Source organism: Peromyscus californicus, unplaced genomic scaffold, assembly GCF_007827085.1.
Source record: "Peromyscus californicus insignis strain IS unplaced genomic scaffold, ASM782708v3 Scaffold_5__1_contigs__length_169319896, whole genome shotgun sequence".
NCBI classification, from domain to species: domain Eukaryota; kingdom Metazoa; phylum Chordata; class Mammalia; order Rodentia; family Cricetidae; genus Peromyscus; species Peromyscus californicus.
In genome coordinates, this window is record NW_026294573.1 from 64,222,667 (window position 1) to 64,249,928 (window position 27,262).

The 27,262-nt window shown below is 45.9% G+C and overlaps 1 protein-coding gene across 6 annotated transcripts in view; it reads left to right on the plus strand.

The window, feature by feature from the left end:
* Slc24a2 (solute carrier family 24 member 2) overlaps window positions 1-27,262 on the plus strand; it is a 241,659-nt gene that overhangs the window by 180,384 nt on the left and 34,013 nt on the right. For all 6 annotated transcript variants that reach the window (XM_052716552.1, XM_052716555.1, XM_052716553.1 and 3 more), the window contains 2 exons: window positions 17,449-17,547; window positions 21,677-21,795. In XM_052716552.1, the coding sequence (XP_052572512.1) occupies window positions 17,449-17,547; window positions 21,677-21,795 (218 nt within the window). The remainder of the gene's footprint in view (window positions 1-17,448; window positions 17,548-21,676; window positions 21,796-27,262) is intronic.

Here is a 27,262-nt window from a genome sequence, read left to right on the forward strand (position 1 = left end):
TCAGGCTGCTTTGACCAGAGAAATCTTTCTTACATGGGTCTTCTTGAGGAACCATCCTGGAAATGCTACCTGAGGTTAACCCTTCATCTGGAATGAAAACCTCTGAAAGAGTGAAGTCTTCTAAACACATAGCAATCCCTCTAAGGTACCAATAGAAGGGATATTGTGCAACGGAGGTTCAATCCTCTCAAACCACACTATTTAGCAGAACAAGCCAAATTTGGCTTAAAACTAATTCTTGGATTCCATCAAAGAGACCCAAAGTCAACTTTGATCCCTTGGAGATGACAATAGACATATTCTCAAGGACTTCTCACCTCTCACTTAAAAATAATAATCATAACTGTGATTTGCAGCTCCCCAATGCTGTACAATTTAAGGGAGTGTCATAAAGATGGAGGTGTTTGGGGCAATAACTATAGATTCACCACCTTTGGGAAATACTCTGCTCTGTTTCAGCAGTTTAACAATTTTAGCACTGTGACTAGCGCTCCAGTAAGGCTTTATTATGTTAGCTCATGTGATGAGTCATTATTAATAACTATTCACAGGTGTTCTCTGGACATGATGTAAGGTCAGCTGCTTTTGGGCAAATCCTTTTGTCCTCCTTAAATGGATCAAATGGAAAGATGCATTATACATGCCATCTCATCTCTAGAAAAGAACGAGATAGGGATTTTTAAGTACACAAAACTGTCCTCCACATAGTTGGCGCATTATTTTTGGGCACCTGCTTGTGCTAGGCATCCTCCCGGGTACTCTGAGGAAGCAAGATTGGAGAGCAGGCAGTTTGTTCCTGTGAGACTTACAGGCAAGGGGGAACAATGACAGGATGACTGAGGCACTCAAAAGAAAACGGTAAATACCAGAGAAGTTAGGAGATGATGTAGAAAAAGTATCTTCCAGTAATGAAGGGAGGAAGGAGATTTTTGTGAAAACAGTGGTCTTTGAATGAGCCCTAAAAGGTCAGTAGATGTGGGGTAACCTGGAGAAGGAAGATGGCAAGGACCAACTGACTGAGCCAAGAGAAAGGAAACAGGGGGCCACTCCAGCGCTGTGAGTTAGTTCCCTTACCTGCAGGGTGCAGGCCTGTGGGTTTTGTACTGTCTCCCCAGCATCATGGCCACATGGGTAAGCTGTAATGACCATGGAAAGAAATCAAGACTCACAGAAGTATCTTAGTACTTGAGGAAACTGAGGTTCCGAGGAGCAAAGGGATCCATCTGGGAAGACAGAGACAGGAAGTGGTGGTGTGGGGCCCGAACTCAGTAAAAGTCACACCAAAGCCCTGCCTTGTGCAGGTGGCTCTGGGGAGCACTGATATCTAACCCTGCCTTGCACAGGTGGCTCTGTGGAGCACTGCCATCCAGCCCTGCCTTGTGCAGGTAGCTCTGGGAAGCACTACTATGTGGCCCTGCCTTGTGCAGGTGGCTCTGAGGAGCACTTCCATCCAACCCTGCCTTGTGAAGTTGGCTCTGGGGAGCACTGCCATCCAACCCTGCCTTGTGCAGGTAGCTCCGGGGAGCACTGCCATCCAACCCTGCCTTGTGCAGGTAGCTCTGGGGAGCACTATCATCCAACCTTGCCTTGTGCAGGTGGCTTTGGGGAGCATTGCCATCTAACCCTGCCTTGTGCAGGTAGCTCTGGGGAGCACTATCATCCAATCCTGCCTTGTGCAGGTGACTCTGGGGAGCACTGCCATTCAGCCCTGCCTTGTACAGGTGGCTCTGGGGAACACTGCCATCCAACCCTGCCTTGTGCAGGTGGCTCTGGGGAGCACTGCCATTCAAGTTGGCTGCAGTGCATGGAGTGAAAGTCTTAGTGTCCACCACCAGTTTCTTTTTGTTTCTGCAACAAAGTACCCTCAATAGATGCGGTAGCCCAAGACATCTATTTATCAACATGAAGATGGACATGGTGCTAGGGTAGGATCAGGACCTGTGACTGGCAAAGATAATCTTCCTGAGAGCCTATGCCTGGTAGGAGACATGAGCGATAAAGGCTGTAAAAACATTAAGCCTGGAGCGCGCAGCAGGGTACATCTCTCAGCCTTGGGAACCCAGAGCAGGCAGAGTCCCAGAAGCCCCAGCCCTGCCCCAATCAAACAGTGCCTCCACAGCTTCACTCCTGTGTCCCAAGATAACAAGCTGTCTAACCCAGTGTGTTCCCTTAATAAAAGCTGCATAAGAGGCATTTTATAATCATGAGAGGTTAGTGAGCTTTGCTTTTCCCAGGGACTGTACTTGCTTCTGGAACAAGACATTTATGGAAACTCAACTGAATGGGCCTAATTGTTGTATTTCCATGACCTCAGCTCCATACACCACACACACACACACACACACACACACACACACACACAGAGGAGGGAGGAAAAGAGAGAGGTAGGAGACACCATCTCCTTGTCTCCTCAGAAAATAATACTGCATATTCATGAAAGAGCAACTTCAAATCTATAAAGTAAGTAATCCATAGTTTATTTGACATTTGCATATATACAAGTTTTATATCATTCTCACATTTGAGAATTCTCAATAAATTGATCATGACTACTTTTCTTAACACTGCTCTAAGTGCAAATGTATAAAACTACTTCGGGGATAATGAGATGACTTAGCAGGTAAAGGCACTTGCTACCAAGTCTGATGTCTCAGGTTCAATACCCAGGACCCACATGGTGGAAGGAAAGAATCAATTCCCACAAATTGTCCTCTGATCTCTAGATCCACACCATGGCACAAGACCCACTCCACCCCCCCCAAAAAAAATAAATAAACAAATATACAAAAGAAAAAGTTAGCTCAACATTTTTTTCTAGCTGAACCCAATGTCTCAAGCATACTAGGCAAGCACTCTATCACAGACTGACCTACTCTCCCAAGCCCCAGTTTATACGATGGATTTAAAGCAAAGAGCCGGGCGGGTGGGTGGCGCACGCCTTTGATCCCAGCACTTGGGAGGCAGAGGCTGGTGGATCTCTGTGAGTTCGAGGCCAGCCTGGTCTACAAAGCGAGTTCCAGGAAAGGCACAAAGCTACACAGAGAAACCCTGTCTCGAAAAAAACAAAACAAAACAAAGCAAAGGCCATATGCATAAGTAATCATTTTTTGCCCTTTGGAGATCAGCATTTTATAGAGACAGGTAGGTAGCTGGACAGTTTACCTTGACTAACATCATTGAAAGCAGTGGTGTGATAAAAAACTGCTTGCATCATATTGTCCTGAAACCATGGCCACTTAACAACGCCATTTGCAGAAGAGAAGGTTTCCCCATTGTTTAAAAGAATCAATCCTTGTTCGTTTGTATAAGTTAAAGTAAGGTAGCAAAAGTTGTGATAGTGAGAACGAAAATTGTGAAGACCTTTCCCTGATGAAATTAAGCCTGTTTCATGGTAACCAACAGCTCCTTTGCCTAACCAAAAAACTGCTAATGCCTTGCATGAACCACGGGGTCCTAAACTACATATGTGGCTAGGTTTTTTCTAAAAACCCAGTGTTTCAAAGAAACAAAAGCACCAACACTCCCATAGTACTTCAGCCATCCAATGTTCTTAGCTGCTGTGAGGTAACACACTTCTTTTTCAAAGACAGTTGGATTTTGAAATACTGTTCAGGAGTGTTCTCCATTGCCCAAAATATATCCTCTAAAACCATGGTGATTTAAAAAAAAAAAAGTCCCTGGGTTATCTGTTGCCTTTCCTATACATTTTAATCATTGCTTTAATCATTGATTGTGTTATATATACTCACATTATCAGATAGGATGGGTTTAATAATAAATAGCAAAAAAAATCTAAATTAACAGTGTCTTAAGGAGGTGGAAGTTCATTTTTCTCTCAGGGGTAGGACTGAGAAGATGTGGTAACCCTACAATAATTCCAAACCCAGGCCACTTCTACCCACCCTGCTGCTTCAATGCTCTAAGGTACTTTAAAGGTACCTTATGGTCCACGACGTCTGCTGCTGAAGCCCCAGTACCACATCCATAGTCCCAGAAGGTGAAAAGGTCAAAATCATTCCATAGCCCCACTCCCCCTCAGGTATTCCCAGCCCCATCCCTTCAGATATTCCCAGCCCCACATCTCTCAGACAGTCATCACCCTCCCCTTCAGACATTTTCTTTTTATTTCAAGGAACCTTCTCTGAAAGTCTTTTCAATAAAACCTGAAGATTTTAGTCTTTCTCCATTGCTCTTCCCACCATCACTTATTCCCATGAACCTAGCATCACACAGGCAAGCCCTGTCACGTGGCTAATTTCAAGACAGACTGAAAACGCAGATTTTCTTTAAAACTTGGTAAATTACTGCCCTTAATAATTAAGTAGTAAGTCATTAGGAAATGAAAGCAGAAGAGACATTGATGGGCAACTTGAAGTCTCATGATCCCACTTTCAGGTATCTATGTGTGGGTGAGAACAGCTGAGACAGAGGCAAGCTATGTGTGAGAAATCAAGAGCTCATGGCACCTTTGGGAGTCCTGTGAGACAGCCAAGCAGAGATACTGAGAAGGGTTTTATAAAAGGCCGAGCTTGGGAGTGCTGTCAGCTAGAGCTTATGTATGTAAATTTGCAAGTCATATTTATATTCTTTGAAGTTGCACAACTGGATGTTAATACGTGACTTGTAGATGGGAAAAGATGGCCACAGACTGAGCTTTGGTAACTCCAAAGCTGTGAATCTACAAAGAAAGAGGAGGCCCAAGTAGGAAGGCCACCAGGTGAGGAAAATGTCCCAAAAAGCAAGGGAAGATCACATTCCAGAGGGGCAGTTAACAGATGAGAATAGTAATGAGTAGCCCCGTGAGAACAGGGCATCACTGTGGTAGACAGGCGAGGTTGGGAGGTGGGGAGGTGTCAGTAGTGATGAGGTCTAGAGACTCGCGTTACAGTAGTGGAGGGGTAAGTGAGTGACAGAAAATGTGTCTTGAAATGTGTGGGTTGTAGCAGTAAGGAGCTATGGGTGGCTCTCCTGTGTGGTGTTGCCATGTTGCTGTGGTTGGCAGCAGGAGTAATGGTGAGGAAAACCACGATGAAAAGGAAAACTAAAAGGAGGACTACGTCGTGCTTCGGGGTGTAGAGGTGCTGGGATTGCTGGCTGAGGGAGGTGTTCTAACAGCAAGGAGAAAGTAGGGAGGTTGTTTCAAAGACTATGATAAAAAGGGGGACTTTTGTACATAGTGTTTGAATTAGAAGAAAGAAAACAAAACTTGCAGAGGAGAAGTCAAGGACAGTGGAGGTTTACTGCCTTCAGCACTGGGAGGTTATGTCAGGTTAGGAATGTTCAAAGCCATCTGGAGATGTGGTCCAGATGCTGAGATGATGCAGACATTCTACTGAGATGACAGGATGTTGCTTAGCCCTAAGAACAGTCTAACGGTTCTCACCTTGTTCTTCTAATAAATCCATGGGCCATTTGTCATGGGAAAGCAGTGTCCATCTTGTCAGAAGGGAGAACTTCAAGTCCCTTGGAGGCCAGCTGGTGGTAGTATCATGACTAGGGAAAGAAATCAACCTTCCTCACTTCAAAGAGAAAAAATTCAGCCCAACCTAGGGAAACCTTTCCCCTCAGATGTATCCCCAAGAGCAGAGTGATCTGGCTTAGAAAGATACAAGTCCCCTTCTCTGGAGAAGAATGTTCAGATGATGGACACCCAATATCCCTCACTCATATTTATGATTGTCCTCTAGGAAGGATGACATCAATGGCTTGCCATCTACTCCAACCTCTGAACACCTGGCCTTGTAGTTGGTCAAGCTGGGGAGTTGTAGGTGATCTTGGGTCACACACCTAAGGTAAAAATCTTAGGTATTGTTTGGTCCAGTTCACAAGAAGTAGAACAGCTACGAGACCTTTGAAAGAATAGGAAGTGTTATAGTCCCTTTTTATTACTAATCCAAACTTTTACCAGAGCAGAAAATTTTAATCACAAGTTAAATTCATTAAAACTATTTTTATAAGAATATTACATGCACACAAAAGTAAAAAAGAGACATCCCATAAGGAAGACCATAAGGAAGTGTCCTTCCTGCCCTATAACCTCCTAATTCCTTAGAGAAATAAGGAATCATTTCTTTAACATAATCCTACACGTTGAGTACATTGTTCTAACTTGGTTTTTTGTTTATTAATTATACCTTGGATACTTGTCTATATTAGCATATTCAGACATCCCTGTAGCTAGAGTTTTCCTGCCTGGCCCACAGTCAGGACAAATCTCTCTCACCTACCAGTCCCACAGATACTCAGACCCAACCAAGTAAACACAGAGACTTATATTGCTTACAAACTGTATGGCCGTACCAGGCTTTTTGCTAACTGTTCTTATATCTTAAATTAATCTATTTCTATAAATCTGTACCTTGCCACGTGGCTCGTGGCTTACCAGCATCTTCACATGCTGTTTGTCATGGCGGTGGCTGGCAGTGTCTTTGACCCAGCCTTCTACTTCCCAGAATTCTTCTCCTCCTTGTCCCGCCTATACTTCCTCCTGGCTACTGGCCAATCAGTGTTTTATTTACTAACCAACCAGAGCAACACATTTGCCATACATAACATCCCACAGCACATCCCCCATTCTTTTTTAGTAGAAGCACAGTATTCTGCTACATGGCTGTTTCATGGTTGGATTCAATCAGCCTCCTGCAGGTGAACAGTTGAGATATTTTCATTTTGTTTTATTCATTTTGTTATTGTAACAATGCTGGGTGGTCCTTTTCTGGGCCCATATTGTAAACACTACTGTATAAATGCATATAAATAATGCAAATATCTGAAAACAGAAATGCTAGATCAAAGAGTATGCATACATATCTCACGTTCTGAAAGACACTGCCAAAGTACTCTCCAGAATGGCTGCACCAATTTACACTCCCATTCACAGTGCCAAGGAGAGCCTCAAAGGCAAATTTTAAATAAGCCCTTTGAAGAGAGATGTTTCCTGACTCCATTGCAAAGCAGATAGACTTTGTAATACAGCTACCTTCTAACTACTTGTTTTAGAAGCATGAGTATTTAGCAGAGTTGAGTTAAAGCCAGGGTACTGCTGTGGTTGACATGGTTGCCCTCTCCAAGTTAAGTGACAAGGCTGTTCCTCCTACACAGAATATCCAGTTTCTACTACAGCATGTTCCTTGCTTCTTCCAGACTTCTGACACCCTCACAGAAATTCTGCAGAGGACACTGTGAGCTACCTCTCTGTCTTCCAGTGAGGGAGGCTGATCCCCACTGTGCACAGGCACCATTGCCCCCTCTACCTTCCAGTGACCACAGCAGGAGCCCATGCACAGACACCATTTCCAGTACTGTGTTATGTCTCATTCATTCCAGTTCATGGTTTACTCCATCCAGTCCAACCTTCCATGGCCAGGGAAGTTGGGGGTACTTGAACAGATGCTTTCTGGAAGGCTGGGCTCCATCCAGAAAACAAATATCTGAACTCACCATGACTTCTTCAGGGATGTATTCTGGCAAGTGTCTCCCTGGGACTGGATCTTATGAAGATAAACAGCAAATGTGCATAATAAGCTAAGCAGCTAGTACCGGGCAATGGATCTGTCAGAGAGACCAGCCCCAGCCCTGTGGGCAAAGCTGCCATCCTCCTGAAGTCTGGGACCAGGGAGTTCTTCCTGTGAGAATACATCTGCTGCTCAAATGCATTGCATCTTATTTTCCTGATCTAAACTGTCAGCAGTAAAAGCAGAAAGATCAGACTTGGCAAGCTCAGGCGGATTTTGCCACACTGCATATGTAGAAGGTGTCAATGGCAGCAGAAGGCAAATTGTGGATGCTTCACCCTGTCTGTTCCTGACATCCCTAGAGCTCACAATGTGAGGTTGCCTCGCCTTCATCAGTCAAACCAGAATACTGTTAGTCTAAATTAATTATTCCCCCAACACACATGGAGCTCTGTCTCTTTCTCTCTGAAAAGACAGAAAAGGTGGCTGGGGACATGGCTCAGCAGTGAAGAGCACTGGCTGTTCTTCCAGAGGACCTGTGTTCAATTCCCATGGTGGCTCACTACCATCTGTAACTCCAGTCCCCAAGGACCTGACGCCTTCTTCTGGCTTTCATGGGCACCAGACATACACAAGGTGTACAGACAGACACGCAGGCAAAACACCTGTGCTCATAAAATAAATAAATGAGAGGGAGGAAGGAAGGAAGGAAGGAAGGAAGGAAGGAAGGAAGGAAGGAAGGAAAATGGATTGCTTCCCAAAGGAAGCTGGCATGTTCACTTAACCACGGTGATTTTCTCTTGGGATTAACTCTCAGATGAACTGGACTGTCTCATTTAGTCATGGGCCTCTACACCTTGAGTTAGTTCTGGCCTGTGTTGGCATTTCTGCTGCAAACCAGCAAGATTGTCAGGTACCAGACTGCAGTGTAAAGTGGAAGCGGGTGAAAAACGGGGAAAAGGGAAAAAACAAAACAGAAAAACTAGGAATTCAAAGTGAGTACCAATCCTTACACACAAGAAGTCGGACAACGGATGATACTTTAAAAGCCACAAAATAATGACTGTGGCCGATTAAGTTTTAGCAAATCTAATGACTTTTACTTTACATCAAGAGAAATCATTGGGTGATATACTCCCTCATCAGCAGAAAGGGGTTTTTGTTAGTTTCTGGGCTTTTTAAACAGTTTGCAGAGACATACCCCAGGTCCAAGCCTTAATGAGCTGCCTGGGACAAGACCTGGCCACCTATTAGGAAATATGTTGGCGGGTCTCTGGGTGTGCAGCCCACTTTATCAGTAATGACTCTTTATCCAGTCATCTCTTCGCTCTCTCCAAGGACCCAAGGGATGGAAACCAAGACAGATTTTAAAGCTTCCATAGGCAAGCCCACCCAGCTCAGAAATCCAAACCCAAGAATCAGGCTTCATTGAGTCCTCTTTGCCTAAGCTGTGTCTCCATCTGGCAGCTGGAAATGGAGTTCCTAAAGCAGAGCAGGCTCCCTGATAGGCATCGGCTCCCCAGCCTCGCTGGGGGTCCCAGTTCTCCTACAGTATTGCAGTAAAGACCTGCTACAAGGCTTTTAGCTTGTAAACTTCAAATTCCCCTGAATTTCATTAGACATCACTTTCAAAGACGACAACATAAACTATTAGTGCTGCTAAACTTTGGAGTTATACCGAGAGTGTGAACTTAAGCAGTCCCCTGAGGCTTCTGCCATGTGCCTCTGGGCTTCCCTCTTTCTTGCTCACTCCCCAAAAGTAAACTGAGAACTGAGTTTGAAACAACAATTTGAGCTCCTCCTCACCAACCCACTAGTACCCCCCTTCTCTGCTGTTTTTAGTAATGGCACCGTATCTACAGACCCCCAGAGAGCAAGTCTAGCACTGGGGGACAGATACAGCTGTCCTATGCTGGATGTCCATAGGCTACCTAGGGAGAGGGTCAGAAAAATATCTTGAAGGGTCTCTGATGAACTCCATAATAGGGCAGATAGCAATGTGCTGACGTAAAAGAAAGAGATCCCTGAAGGTTGCGATGTCTAAGATGGAATCTGATAGAGTAAGAAAAACCACTTAGTAGGGAGCATTGGGAGCCATGTGGGAGGTGAATGGGAATGCAGGAGGCACTATGAAAACTGGAATCCAGTGAAGATGCTAAAGACAACAACAGCCCAGGAGGCTGAGCATAAACGATTCAAAGGTAGAGTCCAAAGGTCTTGGCATTGATGGAAAGATGGCTAAGATGCCCCAGAGGGCAGGGCATCATAGTGTAGACATCAGCAATGGATCTCACAGGGAGAAGCAGATTCTTAGGAAGAAGGAGCATTTGAGTTTGTCAGGGAAGCTTTTGAGTGGAGGTATGAGTCTTCTGGAGAACAGGGTCTAGGCTTTGGGACTGGTGGACATTCAGGTAGCAAGTAGTTGGGTCCTCTGGGGAGAAGAGAGTAAGGAAGAGGGGCTAGGAGGGGCTCTGAGAATTACTGGCATTTGAAGAGGTTCCTCAGGGGTTGTGAAAATTAAAGATGATTTTGAGGATGGGGTAAGGGAAGCCAAATGCGACAGAGAAATCAGGTCATACGGAGGCAAAAAAAATTAACAAGGACATGTTCCCTGGAGCAACGCTGAGAGACACCAGGTACAGAGTTCATGTGTGAACATGGGAGGCTAAGGACACGCACACCGGTGTAGCCAGGTCTTCCAAGTGCGGTGCCTGCAGGGAGAAGGTGGGAGGGCAGTGCCAGCAGGGAGAAGTGAAGGCCCAAAGGGGACTGTATCATGACCTTGAACTTAAGAGAAGAGGCAGATACTAAGACTGAAGATGATACAATGTCTGTGAGAGGAAAGTCTGCGGACTGTAAACATTCAAAAACAGAGACGTCAGTATTTAAATACCAACATTTGTAAAATGTTGGAAATATTTCAGTGTGTTTACAAAAGTGTGCTCATGTTCCCCACGGTGAAGTAACCAGCTTAGGGGTGTAACATCACATTCACATTGGACAGATGTGTTTTCTCCTTCATTACAGATCTACTCCTACGATCATACCTATAAATGTAATGACAATTGAATTATGTTGAATACTTCTACTATGAAGTTCACTCACAGTTGACTAAAGACAGTTTACAATAGTAGTTTAGTTTCATTAATGTCAATGTAGTATAATAAGCCGTTTACATGATGATTCTCAGAATGAGGGAAATGACTTTGATGCTGAGCCAAATGATTTAGGGATGAGCAAAATCCTATGTTTTGTTTAAGATAAAATTACTATCTTTAAATTTTAAAAAGTATCAAACATTTTCCTTTAAGGAATAAAAATCAAGCCAGTGCCTATTAAAGAAATTACTGTTTCACAGAGTCTGTAGAATGATCCATTCATCCATCCTAGCTGCTAGGTTGCCTCAGAGTCAAGGAGCCCTTTTGATTTTCTTCCCTGAGCTTCCACACACCCCCTCCTGGCCATCAAGAAGGACTCTACTGTTAGAGCAGGAATCTGAAGTGCTTGTGACTAATCCAGGCTGAATGCTGCAGGGGCCCCAAATGAACCCACCGAATACTACTGAATACACAGCACAGGTTTGCTTAAGATTTCCAAGACTAGCTTGAGAGGAAGCTTCTCGGGGCTGCCTATTTCATAAAGAGTTTCGTTGCAATGTGCATCTAATGAGCTTGGAATTGTTGCTTTTAACCACTGAGCCATCTCTCCATCCCCCAAGCCTGGCATTATTAAGGGAGAGAAGATGGCTGGGAGAAGGCCCCTTCTCAGTGAAGTCTGCCCTCTACTGGTAAAAAATGGCTATCTGTCTAGGAAGCCAACACAGGGCTATATGACCAGTTGATGGACAAGTGCCATGAGAACAATGATTCTGAAAAATTGGAGTGGGTGCCAACAGAGAAACTTTCAGGTTAGCCCCTCATAAATGAAGAGCCACTTAGTAAAGGAAGGGCATGACCCAGCCTTTTCTCCCCAGGTCTTCACAACACTCCCCAAACCTCCTCTTCCATCCCAAAGACTCTTCTAGGGGGCTGGCCCTGGAAATTCACAGAATGTGGAAGCAAATGGTTGGGCCTTGCCTTTCCTCTCTGGACTATGAGTACTCACTGTACCCCAGTTACCTCCTAGTTAATCACTGGAAAGTTCTCAGCTTGGGAGATCTCTCTGTCCCACACAACTATAACCTTGGAAGGTTCTGTGAAGGACTGAGTTAGAATCTGGTCAACAGGAAGGAAGTCTAGCCTTATCTACTTGCCTTGGAGACCATGAGCCCAAGGTTTGTTGAGCTCTGCTGAGTGCTGGGAATGCAGCAAGAAGGAACAATGGTAAAAAGCAATGCCTTCACCCAGCTTTTCTGCCCGTAGCAAACACGACATAAACAACAGGAATAACAGTCTTGGGGATAGCTGCTTCTGAGGAATAAGCTGAGATAGGAAATGCTGGAGAAGGTCTGCTCAGGGAAGCCCGAGGTGAGATGGCGACATTTGAACAGATACTGGCAGAAGATGAAACAGTGAGCCTCTGATTGCACAGAGCAGGCCGGCCAGTGTCGTGGCCTAAAGGTATAAGGGTGCAGTGTTCTCAAGAAACAGGGAAGGGACTAGCCTGGATGGAGCAGAGCAAGAAGGGGCAATCAGGACAAGGTCGGGGTGGTCAGGGATCAGATAGACTCCTGCCAGCAACTGTAAGGACCCGAACTTTCATTCTGATCCGGAGATCCACTGCAGACCCTTCAACCAAGAAAGGATTAACATGACCTAATGTCTCTATCCCTGGGGGTGCCAGGATGACAGAGAGGTAAGGGGAGGAGGGGACCCACCAGCTGGCTGAATTCTCTCTCCTGCGGAGGGGCTTGGTGGGACTCAGGAAGTGAGGACTGGAGGGAGAAATGAGCTGAAATAATGTGAAAATAGACAACACCCGATTGGCTGATGAATGGCTGGAAGAGAAAGAGAGGCTCATGGGACATCGGGCGGGCTGGAGGCACCACCTCGGTTCTGTCAAAGCCTTGTCAGAACGAGGAGGGCCTGTCTGCCTATTCCAGTCGGGGCTTTCACAAGAAAAGACAAAGAAGCAATAGATGGACGTGGGGGACAGGAGCTCGGGTGCCCTTCGGCTTTCGAAGCTACCTGCCAAGCCCTGAACTTCAAAGAAAGAGACAGGAAAGGCAGAATTGAAAGCACAGAAAGAGACTTGAAAAGACTTGTTTTCAAGTTTCTGCTCTCCTACCCGTCTCTCTCTCTCTCTCTCTTTTTTTTTTTTTTTTCTCTCTCCAAGTGACTGGCTCCCTTTACATCTGTCTCTTTCGTGGCTTTGTTTTTTTTCCTGTATTGCCGATGCTCAGGCTGCCGCGACAGTCTGGATCTAATCTGATCACAAGCCCAAAGGGTCCCTTTTGACACTCGCCTGTTATAGGCTTGGTGGGGGAAAACGTGAAGGGATTTCCAAGGGAGCTGTTTTAATTAATTAACAGCAGGACAGAAGCCAAGTTTACTTCCCTTGACGGAACGGACCTCTAGGTTGCCTCACGGTGGAACACGGGACTTCCGTCTTAGCGTGACGTGGTCCAGCCAAGGGTTTGGGGTGGCTGCGTTTCTCAGTTCGTTCTCAGTCCCAAGAAGCCCTCGGCTCCCATCTTTTCCTCTCAGGCTTCCTGACCACCCCCTCACGCCCCCTCCCGTGAGGACACTCAGCTGGTCCTCTTGCACGTCTCGGATCAGACTGAGCTCTACTAAAATTGTGTACCAGGTTTGACGTAGGTGCCTCACGATCCAAGCAGAGCTCGCTATTTCCGGGACTTCTAAGTATACAAGTATCTGTAGCTATATAAAAAGACAACACCTTCAGGGTTTGCACTACAGCAGGGATATTTTTAAGGCTGCTTTGAACCAGGCTAAAAAAAAAAAAAAAATCACTCCGTGGCTCACCTTGAAAAGTATTCAAAGGTGTCTCGGTTCTTTCTTGACAGACCCAACGCAGCATGGTTGTTTCTGACGCCCATCCCTCTGTGCCCCCACCTAAACGTGGGCCTAACACTTAGAGGTGATTTTTAGAGGACTCCCTGAGACTCAAACACAAACAAGCTGAACCAAGCATACCTTCCTGGGTTGGCCTCTGCCTTCCACCTTCAGGACCGTGTGTGCCAAGTGCTGAAGGTGGGCCTTGGTGAAAACTCAACTTCAAGAGAAAATCCCTTCAGACAAGGGTGCCGTCATCAGCACTCAGAATAGAGAATAGTCACCAGGTCAGAACAGTGGGACTAAGGATGGTCAGGGGACGAATGTGAAGGAAAGAAACAAGAATTCCTTGCCGGCCTTGGCAGCTTTGCTTGGCTGCGCATGTGACTAAAAACCCCAAGAGAAAAAGGCAACAACAGAGCAGGTCCTTCTTTTGGTAGCACAGAGAACTAGGAGACTCGCTGCAGCTGGGAAACAGCGGCACACGAGTGGCACACATGATAAGGAGGCAGGACACCCCAGCCCCACCATCACTTCCCACTCTGTCTGCCAGAGTTCTCGCAGAATTTGAGAAAAGTGCACCAGGTATGACCAACTCAGTGTTTTGAAAGATGCTCATGGCAAAGGAAGTCGCTACAACCGGACACGTTTGTGGGCCCATTTTTTTAAAATCATTTCTCTCTGACACATACATAAGCCGTGGAAGGAATCTTATGAGCATGGACAGTCCGTGAGAGCTGCTTTTCAGCGCATCTTCTCTGCTGTGATTTGTGACCGGAGGGCATTATTTGGGCTAGGTTAGTCTACACGGGCTTGCTTTTTCCGCACCCTTGTCTGCTTTCTCATTGTGCTATACGCAGTTTTAAAGCGTGTTTCATCTCTTTACTTCATAGACCTACAAAGTAATGTAAGCTCAAAGGTGGATACACACACACACACACACACACACACACACACACACACACACACTCATGATAGCAGAAAGATTTTTGTTAGCGGAAACTCCAGTGAAATTGCAGAACTTCCTTTTGCTTCTTGTGGGTACAAAACCCACAATTTGGGAACTTCTTGAGCTTGTCTTAAGGTTGCAGGGTCCTAAATGACACCCTCCCCATCTGCTTAGTGTTCAGGGAAGACTCCACCTGGCAGCCAGGGAGTGCCCAGCATCTGCACACTGGGCACCACCAGGGAGTCGCACCCCTACCTGCCTCCTTCATATTCTTCTTCTTTTCCTTTCTGTTCCTTCCAATGCTCTCTTTTACTCACTCCTTTTCCTAGTCCCCAAAGTGTCTTTCCTTCCCCCCTTTTTCCTCCCACAGTTTACACGGAGATTAAACAGAAACACAGGTTTAAACCACTTTCCAGAATGAACACCTGTGTAGCATGAATCTTAACAGTTCTTATTAATAAATTCAAACCTGAGGCCAGTTATTGGGGTGAATATTGGAAGATCAGAGAGACCGAACAAGCCACAGCTAACCTCACCTGGCCAACTTCTCAGCTGGTCTTGTTTCCTCAGACTGGAAGCCTCTGTGTCCTCATCCAGAATGGGTCTCAACTGAACTGTGCTGCTAGAAGCCTGAAAGCTTAACCAGCCAAATGCTTAACCAGCCAAATGCTTCTAGTTTCTGATCCTCATGCCTTATATACCTTTCTGCTTTCTACCACCACTCCCTGGGATTAAAGGCTCCCTTTCTGAGAGTAAAGGCTTGAGTCACCATGCTTGGGTGTATCCTTGAACACTTGGATTTCTGCCTCTGGAATGCTAGGATTAAAGGCGTGTGCTACCACTGCCTATCCTTTATGTTTAATATTGTGGCTGATCTGTCTCTGACCCCAGATAAGTTTATTAGCATGCACAATATTTCAGAGAACACAATACCACACACCTGCCCATTGCCTCATCCTTCCCATTCCTTGTGGCATCTGAGTTAGTCAGTTCTCCATCACAGTGACAAAGATTTATTATTCTGGCTCCTGGTTTCAGGGCTTCCATCCCCTGTCATCTGGTCCTTTTGCTTGGGACCGAGGGGAAGCAAAACATCATGGCCGTGGAAGCCTGGGGCAAAGGCTGCTCACTTTGTAGTGCCAGGAAACAAATTAAAATAAATAAATAAATAGATAGATAGATAGATAGATAGATAGATAGATAGATAGACAGATAAATAAATAGATAAATAAATAGACAGGCAAAAGCTAGGATCTAGTTATTCCCTGCAAAGACATGTCTTCCTCCAGTGACATCCTACCTACCACAGTGCCACCACCTCCACTGGCCTGCTGTCAACGGAGTAAGTCAGGGATGAGGAGGCCGCCGGTTTCCCTGAAAATGCACTCGCAGACAGAGTGGGTGGCATGGAGACAAATCTCCTCGATAGCACTTACCCAATCAAGTTGGCCATCAGAATTAGCATCACACAGTCCAAGCCACATTCCAACCTACTTGCTGTTGTTCATTGCCCCTCTGAGGCCTTTGAGAGCACAACTATGCCACACATTCGTTGCCTAGACTGACACGTTTGGATAATAAAAAAAATGTAGGTAAGGACTGGCAGGGTGGCTTCGTGGGTACAGGTGCTGGCCAGCAAGCCTGGCAGCCTGACTTCCATCTCCAGGACCCACGTGATAGAAAGAGAGAGCTGACTCCCTGGAGTCGTCCTCTGATCCCTGCATGTATGGTGTAGCATGCATGCGCCCTACCCAATTTTTAAAAAACTGTTTTAAAAATGCAGTGGATTGAAACACAAAATAAATTTAAATTCACGAGTATATAATGTTGCTCAAAACACATTTTTAAAAAAGAGAGAGAGAGCTTTAGGTTAGCGGCTAATGAAGCTGTGAGAGCAGAAATGACCCCTTCCTGTGTCACTAAAATAGACATTTGCATGTTCTATCACTCTGAGCACACTTCTGTCTTCCATTATAGAAGTCAGCATTCTAACCTGCCATGATTCCCACACATGGGGAAGGGAGAGGCCTGGGTGCTCACCTGCCATGCCCAGCTGTGGAGGAAGCACTCTCCAAGAGAAATATTTTCATTTGATTTGCTTCTAACTTAAAAAGTAGAATAAGATGCCCCCCCCCCCGATAATATGCTGCTAGGTAACATAGCCAACAAAAAAGCCTAGTAGAAAATTGTGGGGCTGAGGATATTTTGAGGAACTCATCATGCTGGAATCTAGGCAGTAATCAGTTTAAAATGAGAATCTTTTGTACCTTGAGTGTTCCCAGGGAAGAAAAATCAAAGATTAAAAGAGAGAGATGTGCTTCGTGTCCCTAATCGCTACACTTTGCATGCCTATTTTGTGTGCTTATCCCATGCATTTACCCATTAATTATGTCAATAATGAAGGAGAAATGAGGCACTTCACTTGGGGCACAGCTGTTTACAGTGATTGCTTTGAGCATGGTATTTTTTTTTCCAGCACCTTTCCCAAAGTGTCTCATCACCAACATGCTCAGTTGATCATTCTTTGCCCTAAATCCCCAAATGGAATCAGTCACCGCCTGGATGCTTCCATTGCAGCTGACTCGGCTTATCTGGAGAGCTTTGGTGTCTGTCCCTGACTCCTTTGGAAGCTGCAATAATGACAAATGCTTGAAAAACCAAAGTCAAGTCGAAGGATTGCTGGGCTTGCCTTTCCTTCCCCGTCATTGTCCAAAGCAAATCTGGAATGAGCATCTCATTCCAAAGCAGCTGTGGATCTTCAGCCTTGTTTGGGATCTCAGTGGTGGGGGTGGGGGTGGGGGTGGGAGGGGATGCTTGACGTTTTCATGCATTTGTGAGCACCCAGGAGGGGAGGAAGAGGTCCAAGTCACACCTCTCCCCTATGGTTCAGCAGCTTGCAGCTCTCAGAGAACCGGGCTGATGTGTCCAATGAGGTAAGAAAGTGCCCTCCGTATAGGTTGAACGACATTTGGGTTGGATGGAGTGTGTACTCACTGCTGTAAGCACAGCCTAAGTGGAGAGGCCACACCCCTGCCCTGGCAATCCTGCCTCCTCACTCTGTCTCTTTTCCTACCACTTTCTCTTGCTTCAGGGAGGTTCAGAGAAAAGGCTTCAATTCTCCACAAGATTGCCAAGAAGAAATGCCAAGTGGATGAGAACGAGAGGCAGAATGGGGCTGCTAATCATGTGGGTGAGTGAGAGATATCCATCCTTTGTCCTTCCCTGGTGGGTAAGCCTGGCGGTGGGGGGGCACAGAAAGACAGAACCCAGTGTGGGCACCCCTGACCCTTCCTAAACAATGAAATGAGTCCCTCTTCTCCACCTGGGACAGAGCAGGAATGGACATGTATGTCACCAATAACACTAAGGGAAGTCCACGGATCACCAGGTATTCTGTTCAAGAGGTGACAGGCACCTGGCTTCAGAAAGCCAAAAGAAAAAAAGACACACCCAAGTCATTAATGTTTAGCCAGAGGTGGGAGGCCTGCTTCTGTACCCTTAACAGGTGATCAGACTGTATATCTATGATACTGCTGGCTGCATTCCCCACCCCACCCCCAAGTTACCACACTTACCCCAACAGAGTCCTTTTGAGTCCATGTCATCTCCTCTTTCTTAAAAATTCAGCAATATCAAGGCTTGGGATTGGATCAGCGGATAAACTGCTTGCTGCGTAACTGTGAGGACCTAAGTCCAAATCCCCAGAACTCACATAAATGATGGGCGGGAGTGGTGGCCCTACCTATAATCTCAGCACTTAGGACAGGGACAGAAGACTCCCCGGGGCAAGATAGCTAGCTAGACTAGACAAATTAGCAAACTCTGGGTTCCCCCAAGAAACCCTGCCTCAGTAAATAAAGTGGATATCAACCTCTGGCCTCCACACACATGTGCACAGGTGTACACCACACACACACATGCCTGAACACATGGACACATATGCTCCCACTACACACATATACACAGGCCAAAAAAAATAAAGTTAGGCAAAATCAACCTAGGTCTGTCTTGGCTGACTTTTCTAGAACTCCTGTGTGACCAGATTGTGACATTCAGGCATCTTATTTTAACTTGGGGCATCATGTTCCCTTTCTCCTGTCTGTAACTATAATATAGCTCTCAATTCCAAATTCAGACTAAATTTAACCTAATCTGGATCCATGCTGTAAACGAAGCTATTGCCCAAGTGACTAAAATTATCTACAGACAAATCTCAACAGTTTTGCCCTCAAAATACTCCATAGAAGACTTCCTGCCTCTCCTACCATCCTGAATTCTAGCCCAGGCAAAATTTTCAGCCAAGGAACAGACTAGAGTCGACTGAGTATTGATGGAGAAAGTGGGTAGGAATGAGTTCAAATGTTGACCAGGATTGGGTTATGAATTGCAGGTTTCCACCTGATCCCTTCTGCTTCCCTGAACCTGGAAACATTTTTTTTAGAATAAGCAGGGTTGTGGTTTTGTGTTGTAGAGTCAATGGGGAAGGATATTGCCTAGTTAAGCTCTGTGTGTGAGTTTTGGGTTCAATTACAAAGGCTACTTTTCCTACTCCAATTGTTGGTTTTTCTTTTGTGGGATAAAGTAGCTTAGAACAGAAGATTTATGTGGCCGGGTTCATTCCCAGACCTCCTCTTGCAGACTGGTGACTGGAGGCTTAGATTTAATCATCCATGACATATAACTCCAAGGAACTCCAGTGCTAATGGGGCTAGTGAAGGACGTGGTAACCAAAAGGAGTGTGTATGGAAAAAATCTATGCTTTCTAAAGGAACCCCAGGATTTATTTTCATATTTTCTGTGACAATAAAGACTGTGGTTTAAAAACACACCTGTGTAAGACGAATTGTTAAACTGTCTTATTAAAAAAAAAAAAAAAAACGGAGCCAGATATTGAGGTAAAAAACAAGAGATCAGAGGTATAGGACAAGCCACAGCCAACCTCACCTTACCAGCCCTCAGTCTCCAAAGAGACCTACTTCCTGTATACCCACACCTATATGCCTTTCTGTTCTGCCATCTCACTTCCCCTCTCCTCCCAGTTACATCACTTCCTGTCTGTCTGTACAGATCTCCAAACCTCTATGCTTAATGCTGGTATTAAAGGCATATACCACCATGCCTGGCTCTGTTCTCAATGTAGCATTGAACTCACAGAGATCTGGATGGATCTCTGCCTCCTGAATGCTAGGATTAGAGGCATGTGCTACCATTGCCTGACTTCTATGTTTACTATAGTAGCTGACTTTTTCCTCTGATCCTCAGATAAGATTTATTGGGGTACACAGATAAAATATCACCACACACTTGAGTTAGGGGCTGTGCCTGCGAAGTAGGTTCTTACTTGTCTGTGTCTATCCTGGAACATCTAAAACTCCTTCGGATCCTGTGATTCTGAGATCAAGTCTGACCTCAGCAATCTGCTACCGGAGGTGCATGAGGTCTTTTGTGTCCCCCAGATTCTCATGTTTTAGTTTAAATAACTGAATGAAACATACTGAGACAACCTGGCATGGCTACAGGCAGCAGAGACACTATGAATCATGGGTGGATTAGGGAAACCCGAATTCCTACACTTTCCATATCATCGTTTGTGCCTCAGAATACCACAGTTGAATTGTGAGCATTTCCCTAGGATTTCCGGTATTTGACTGCTTCAAACCAAATATTTTTACAGAATTCTCTTTGTCAGGGGGCATAATACGGTCTTACTACATAACCCAGGCTGGCCTTGAACTTGTGGCAACCCTCCTACATCCACCTACCAAGTGTTGAGATTTTAGGCATGGACCACTATGCTCAGCCCCACATAACTCTCTGTTTTCTTAGGCACTGATGACAGAAATATTTGATCCTTCTGAAATTGCTAGAGAAAAAAAAAGCACCACTTCCGTTCCTCTATGAGCATCATCCCGAGATTGCTCACATCTGGCACAGCTGAGCAGACTGCTGTCCAGCAACCCTGACTCCTGACTCAGCACCACACAAGCCTTGCCTCCTGAGGCTGAACAGAGTTGGTGCCAATGCCTTTCCTTTTCTTTCTTTATTTAAAAGATTTATATTCATTTTTGTGTGTCTACATGTGCCTCACATGTAGTGCACCCACACAGGTGCCCATGGAGGCCAGAGTAGGGAGAGTGTTGGACCGCTTAGAGCTGTAGTTAATGGCAATTGTGATCCCCCCGCCAAAATAGGTGCAGGAAACCGAACCCAGTTCTCTGAAAGAGCAGTAAGCGCTCTTAACTGCTGAGCCATCTCTCCAGCCTCAATGAAAGACTTTATCTTTCACTCCCACTTAAGTTCCAGTTGAACCCAATGGGGCCTGAACACTAGTCACCTGGAGGTGCTTCTCTTAGCCCTGGAAAAAAAATATCTTGCAAAAGGCAATTGCAGCGACAGAGATTCAGATCATTCATTTCTGGCTCGTCGGCTCTGCCGGGGATCTGTTCTGAGTGCTTTACATGCACTTTCCGACCTCTCTACAGAAGGGGCAGTGGGAGCAGCAATCGTAGTGATGGTAGTGGTCGCACTCACTGTTAGCAGCACTCAAGTTCTGTAGGTGAGGAAACCAGACGCCACAGAGGTTGAAACATTTGCTGAGGGTCACACGACATAAGCTGTCGAGTGAGTGGAAACACAGGCCTGTTTGATTCCTAGTGTTACAGAGGCCCAGGACCCAACCAAGCCTTGTTCCTTGTCTCAGCTCCCTCTTACTTTCCTTGGAGCAGAACACCCATGCAGAATGTGCTATGAGTGTTCTCAGGATTGTAAAAAAGAGACGGGTGGCCAAATCCTCCTTCCCTGTGCCCCCTCCTCCCCTCCTGGCCCTGGCAGTTTTGTAGCATGAAGACTGAGAATATTAGAGCTGAAAGCAGTCTCTGCCTGGCCATCAGTCACAATGAACCATTCACTTCATAGAAGAGGTGTCCCGGCCCGGAGAAAAAGGGGGCCTGCCAAAGATGGCGGGCTAATGGTGACATTGTACCCTGACCAGTATCCCTTATGGGGTGGGGTGTACTGTTGCAGGGGGGATCCAGCTATCTCACAGTCAGTATCTAAATGTCAAAGATATGTATCTGTGTCCTTGCATGATCTGTCATATATGGCAGCTGTTAGGGCCTCCAGTGATGTTATGTATGGTGGAAGCCAGAGCACAAGGCAGCCCAGGACAAATGATGAAAGCCCTTTACCAGTGCCCGACACCAGCTCAGGTCTCAGGTGCCTTCTCACCTTCTGGTCAGCATTCTAGAACATTCTTTCCAACATGGCCCCTTTTGCCCACTGATTCTGATTGTTCTCTTTGTGTTTAAATTATGCCACAGAAAAAATCGAACTTCCCAACAGCACAAGCACCGAGGTCGAAATGACACCATCAAGTGAAGCTTCAGAACCTGTGCAGAATGGGAACCTCTCCCACAGCATTGAAGCTACAGATGCCCCGGTATGATGCCGTGACAGTACACCTTCCTTGGTGGCTCAGCTCCCAGCTGTGTGGACACCAAGGAGGAGATGATTCATGTATGTGTATCTTTCCCAGGGCCTCACACAGGGAAAACTCTGTGTGCTTTGAATGAACATGCAAACTCTCTTAAAAGCCATCGTTTTCTCAGCATGAGGGGAAGAGCAGGTATCTCAGAGTCTGGGGATGAAAAGACATATGCTAATGAATCATAAAGCTTGATGGCTGTGTCTTTAAAGCCAGTGCTAAACAACAGAAAACTCACAGTCTTTTTATCTTTTACCTCAGTGATTGAAATTAATATTCTTTGGCCCCACCCACTATTCAACCACAACCAATGAACTGTTCCTCCTAGAAGTATTAATAATACCTAGCATTTATCAAACACCTACTACATGCCCATATGTGGTGCGGGATGCTTTAAGAATGCCCATCTTCATACCTCACAGCTAAAGGAACAGGCCTTGGTACCTCCACCGTGCAGTTGAGGAAGCTGAGCTGGGTGAGATGAAGTGATTAACTGGGTTACCTAGTTGTGAGTAGTGAGCTGAGACTCCATCTCAGGCATGTCTAAATGCAGTGCCTGGGCTACTTCGGCCACGAGCACTGTCTTTAGAGCACGGTTGCTCAAAACGTGGGCAGAACCACCTGGCGCTTACTAGATATTTGGGTCTTGTCCTGATCAGATCAATCACAACTTCTAAGGCATGGGGCCCCAGTTTTGCATCTGATCAAGTACCCTCCATCAAAGCTTCACAGGCTGAAAGACACTCCCGAATCCTCAGAGCAGGTGGGGCAGATGGGTCATGATAAAATGCAGATGCTGACTGGGCCCTCCGTGATGGCAGTGCTTCTGGCCGAAGGGCCACACTTTGAAGGGCATCACCCTCAAGTTTGCTAGCCAGTCTTGTCCCCGAATTTTCTCAGTGAGCTGTGGCACAGTACCCACAAAGAGAACTGAGACAACAGACAGTGTGGTCTAGCACTTCTTTCTTTTATATCAGAAAATGCTCTGCAACAGGGGCCGTCTGCCCTCTGGGAAAAACATGTGACTTCTTACATGGTGTCCCTGATCTCTAAGAGCAATTTAGAGGCAGTCTCTCCGCCTGTCTGAAGAGAACTCAGCTCTGGCTGCCCTTGTGTCCTCTGCCTTCCAGCCTCTCACCCTCCTGCCCAGAGCCCTGGACTGGCACCACGTCAGCTCAGCAGTGATCTGGCAGAGCGGCTTATGTCCACATGGATAAGCGGCATGTGGCGGCAGGAGGCAAGCTCCAAGGACATCTGGCTGCCCTTGGGGTTGGCACTGTCACAGGTGTGCAGAGGGACACCTCATCACCCTACCACTCCATCTGCCTGGCCCAGGGACATCTGTGTCCCTTCAAGGGAGGACCTTGCTGCAGGAGAGCCAAAGACTCGCTGACCTCTGTCCGCAGAGCCGCCCCGGGTCTCAGTGCAGGGAGACGCACAGATTTGTGTGCCGTGCTGGCTCTCCTGGAGAGCAGTCAAGCTATCAAAAAGTCATCACTATAGCTGACTACAGGGTGACCTGCTGGTGCATTCCAAAGCCACAGGGCAAGTTGCCAGCCTGACTGGGCACTCACTGTCTCCTCCTTAAAGCACAGATCCTGAAAATACTGCCTCATTGGTGCTATCGTGAGAGCTAGATGTACCCTGGGCACAGGGCCACATGCTATCTACTTACATCATATGCCCAAACTCACTGCTTAAACAGCATTCACCCCTTCCTTTAAGGATTCCTTGCAGGTGAAAATGAAAGGGGGTTGTACGTGTGTACACAGGATATAAATAAGTCAGCCAACAAACATTTGGTAGTTAATAATGGCCCAGAGTGATCACGGAGGTCTCTGTGTACCGTGCTCTGGGGGCCTGACAAAGAAAAAAGAAAGAAATTGATCTTATCTGGGGAAGATATGAAAACTCTAGACCGTGTAACATTTGAGCTGGAGATATAGGTTGGTAGTAGAACACTTGCCTAGCATGCACAAGGTCCTGGGTTCCATCTCTGGTACCACAAAAATAAGGAGGAGGGCAGAATAGAAAAAGACCGGACACAGGAAAGTGAGCCGAGAACACAGAAGCTTAGGGATCAGCATGCTGGGATCCATAGGCCAGTTTGGCCTGTTGCCTGTGTCTATATGACCCAAGGGGCTAGAATGGTTTGTACATTTTCAAAATGTTTTTGTGTAAAAGGAAGCAGGAGCATATGGAACAGGGACCATATGGACCCCAAAGCCTGAAATATTTACTGTCTGGCCCTTTGTGGAGTGCGGGGGAGGGGTACTGCTTGTGCCCAATATAGACCATCTGCAGTCTTTAGAGAGAACGCTCTCCTATACTGACTTGGAACGGTCCTCGGTATGTGTTGTTAAGTGAAAAGGCACAGTGCCAAAGTGTATCCTAGATTGTGAGATACAGCAGTACACTGTCTGATGCTGAAGGAAAAAAAAAAGGGACCAGCATGCAAGCCTGTGCTTAGGATGCTGCTGGAGAAATTAGCGATGTCCATTACCTCCAGAGATTTCTGTGGGTTTTGCATTTTGAACCAAGTAATTGTGTTACCTAGTCAAAAAAAAAATTGAGTAATAACAATAAAAATAATAATGGGTTAAATTTGGAATGAGGATGTAGCTCAGTAGGGAGAGTGCTTGCCGAGCATATACAGAGCCTTGGCTTCTACCCGCAACATCACAAAAAGGGAGTATCTGTAATCCCAGCATGTGAGAGGTGTAGGATCAGAAGTTCACGCTCATCCTCCAGTACATCATGATGGTGATGATGGGTTAAATTAAAACAGTATTCTTTAGTCATTCAAGCATAGACTACTGTAGCAAACCACTAGAGTTCAAATCCCTACCCTTTCCCTTATGTGCCTAGAGCCATGTACTCAATCTCTCTGTTCTCCACATTCCTTCTCTGTGAAACAGTAATTTAAAAAAAAAATGCTTCTCTCATAGTGTTAGTGTGAGGCTCAGTTGCTCTTTGAATAGTTCTTGACATACAGTGAGTGCCTCACGGGGGGTTCATGAAGTTGAGAATACTTGAAAAAAATCTTTTCTTGATAGTTATCAAGTAGCACAGATGATGAGGTTTTCCTTGGTGTTGGTTGTAAGGTGAAACATGGCAGGATTTCAGAGCTATTTCAGAGCCAGAACTGAGAAGCTAAAACTGGCCATAGCAAGTAAACAGAAAAACAGGGGCCATAGAGAAGGCTGAGGCTGACTGACTGCAAAAACTGGGGGTGGGTTAGATTAGGGTTACAACTCCAGGGTAAGAAAAAAAAACAAGATTCGCCATCAGGGCATTCTGGCCTCCCGGCACGGCTTCGCAGAAATGATCCAGTGCCTCTGTGTTGTTGGTTTTGTGCCTAAGTTGTCTTTTTATCAAGTCCCATGACAGTGAGGTGGGCATGGAAATTCTGAGCATGGCCATGCTGCACACTCACTGCTGCTGTTCTAAGAGTTTAGCCTGTCTCCTCACTTGACCTGCCGTTTTGAAAATCCCCATTTCCAAATGAGTTCATCTCACCTTGACACCTTGGCTCAGAGGTTTCTCCAGCACAGACTTTCCATGGCCCATGACTGGGAGGAGCTTATGAAATAATGGAGGACATGAGCCCTGTGTAGCAGAGGACTTGGCACATGTCCACACAACTGCAGATGAGCGTAGCCTTTTCCACTCTTCAGTGCTACTCTCTTCTCTCCACCTGCCCTCCCAGTGCCGCACAGGAAGTGGACTAGAGCTGCCATAGGTTTGCATCCCATCCAAATCTTCAGTGTGGAGAATTTCCCTAGACATAGACAGACACTCATGTTTTCTTGCATTTTGACAATCTGTGGAGAGCTTGCCTAGTACATGTAAGGGGCTCTGGAGCTGAGGGGACCACCTACCTGCATTTGAATTTTGCCAATCTAGGCAACACCCAGGTGATAGCCCTTGCCTGCATTCCCTGTTGCAGCTGCATGCTCCTTGGTGTGATGCATCTAAACCCTGCAGAGACACTCAGCAGATTTCAGGATCTAGCTAAAGAGCTCCCTGGTTTAAATTGTGCCTGCTTTTTTTTTCTCTTTGAGACATGGTCTCACTATATAGTCCCGCTGGCCTAGAACTCACTATGTAGACCAGGCTGGCCTCAAACTCACAGAGATCTACATGCCTCTGCCTACCTAGTGCTGGGATTAAAGACGAGTGACTATGCCTGGCAATGCACGATGAAGCAACTTTTTTTCTGTGCTCAGCTCTGATTTGATTTTGCCTGAGATTTCTTTGCCTTTAGGAAAATCTTAATTATTCTTGTTTTAGTTGTGGCCCGGTTATATCCATGGGTAAGGAAATTCATGTAAGAAAATTACATCCTTGGATGGAAGGATGGATGGTTGGGTGGATGGATGGATAGATGTGTGGATGAATGGATGAACAGATGGATAGACAGATAGATGGATATGTAAATGAATGCATGGGTGGATGGATGGTTGGATGGATGGATGGATGGATGGATGGATGGATGGATGGATGGATGGATGGATGGACAGATAGATGGACAGACTTATGTGTGTGTGAATGGATGTGTGGATGGATGAATGGATGATGTGCAGAATGAAAAACAGACCTATGGTCTGTAAAATGCAGGCTCTTTTCTTTTTTCCTCACCTTATACTCTGAGTATCACCATACTGTGTTAAAACTTCTTTCCATTTTATAAGAGCTCTGATGTATTTCTCCATAGGGCGACCTTCCCTAAACTCAATAGAGTTTTCAAGATCTGCTTTCTGCAAGCCCCGTTGGGTGACTAAGTAAAGGATGAATAGAGGAAAGTGATAGAGGTGACTGTGTGTTTGAATTTCTCTTTAAAAAAAAAAAAAGAATTAAATGCTTAAAAATACCTCCTGCCTCTTAAATTTAGGTTTCCAAGAGTGCCTTAGAAAAACAAAGTGCCATTTTCCAAGTTTGTCATTTGTTGCAGATTGGTGCTACTGTGATCTGGGGGCTCCCTGGAGCCACGTGATAATGCAAGTGGCCCAGACTGTCAGGTGCGACAGGAATGTCCGATATTACCTATGCAGGGGGTACCTGGCATCCGTATCTTCTGTTTCTTCTAAATATTATTACCCTTAACCTAACAAAAACCATCTCTTTCCACAGTGGTGAGGTCCAGCACAGGGACCCCCCACGCTCCTGTTAATCAGTGGAGATGCACATGGATGGAACAGGTCAAACACTGTGGACGTTTAGAAACAACTCCATTTTCCCCTATTAGTGAAACTGCCCATCTCTTGGCACATCCATGAGCACAGTGAGAGGATTCTAATAACCATGGTGGGAAGTGGCCTATATCTCCTATCTGACTCAGCCAGGCCAGAGGGCAGTCGTGGGAGAAGGTGACCAGATGTCACTGGGAAGGCAATGGGAATGGCAAATGATTCCCCAGTCC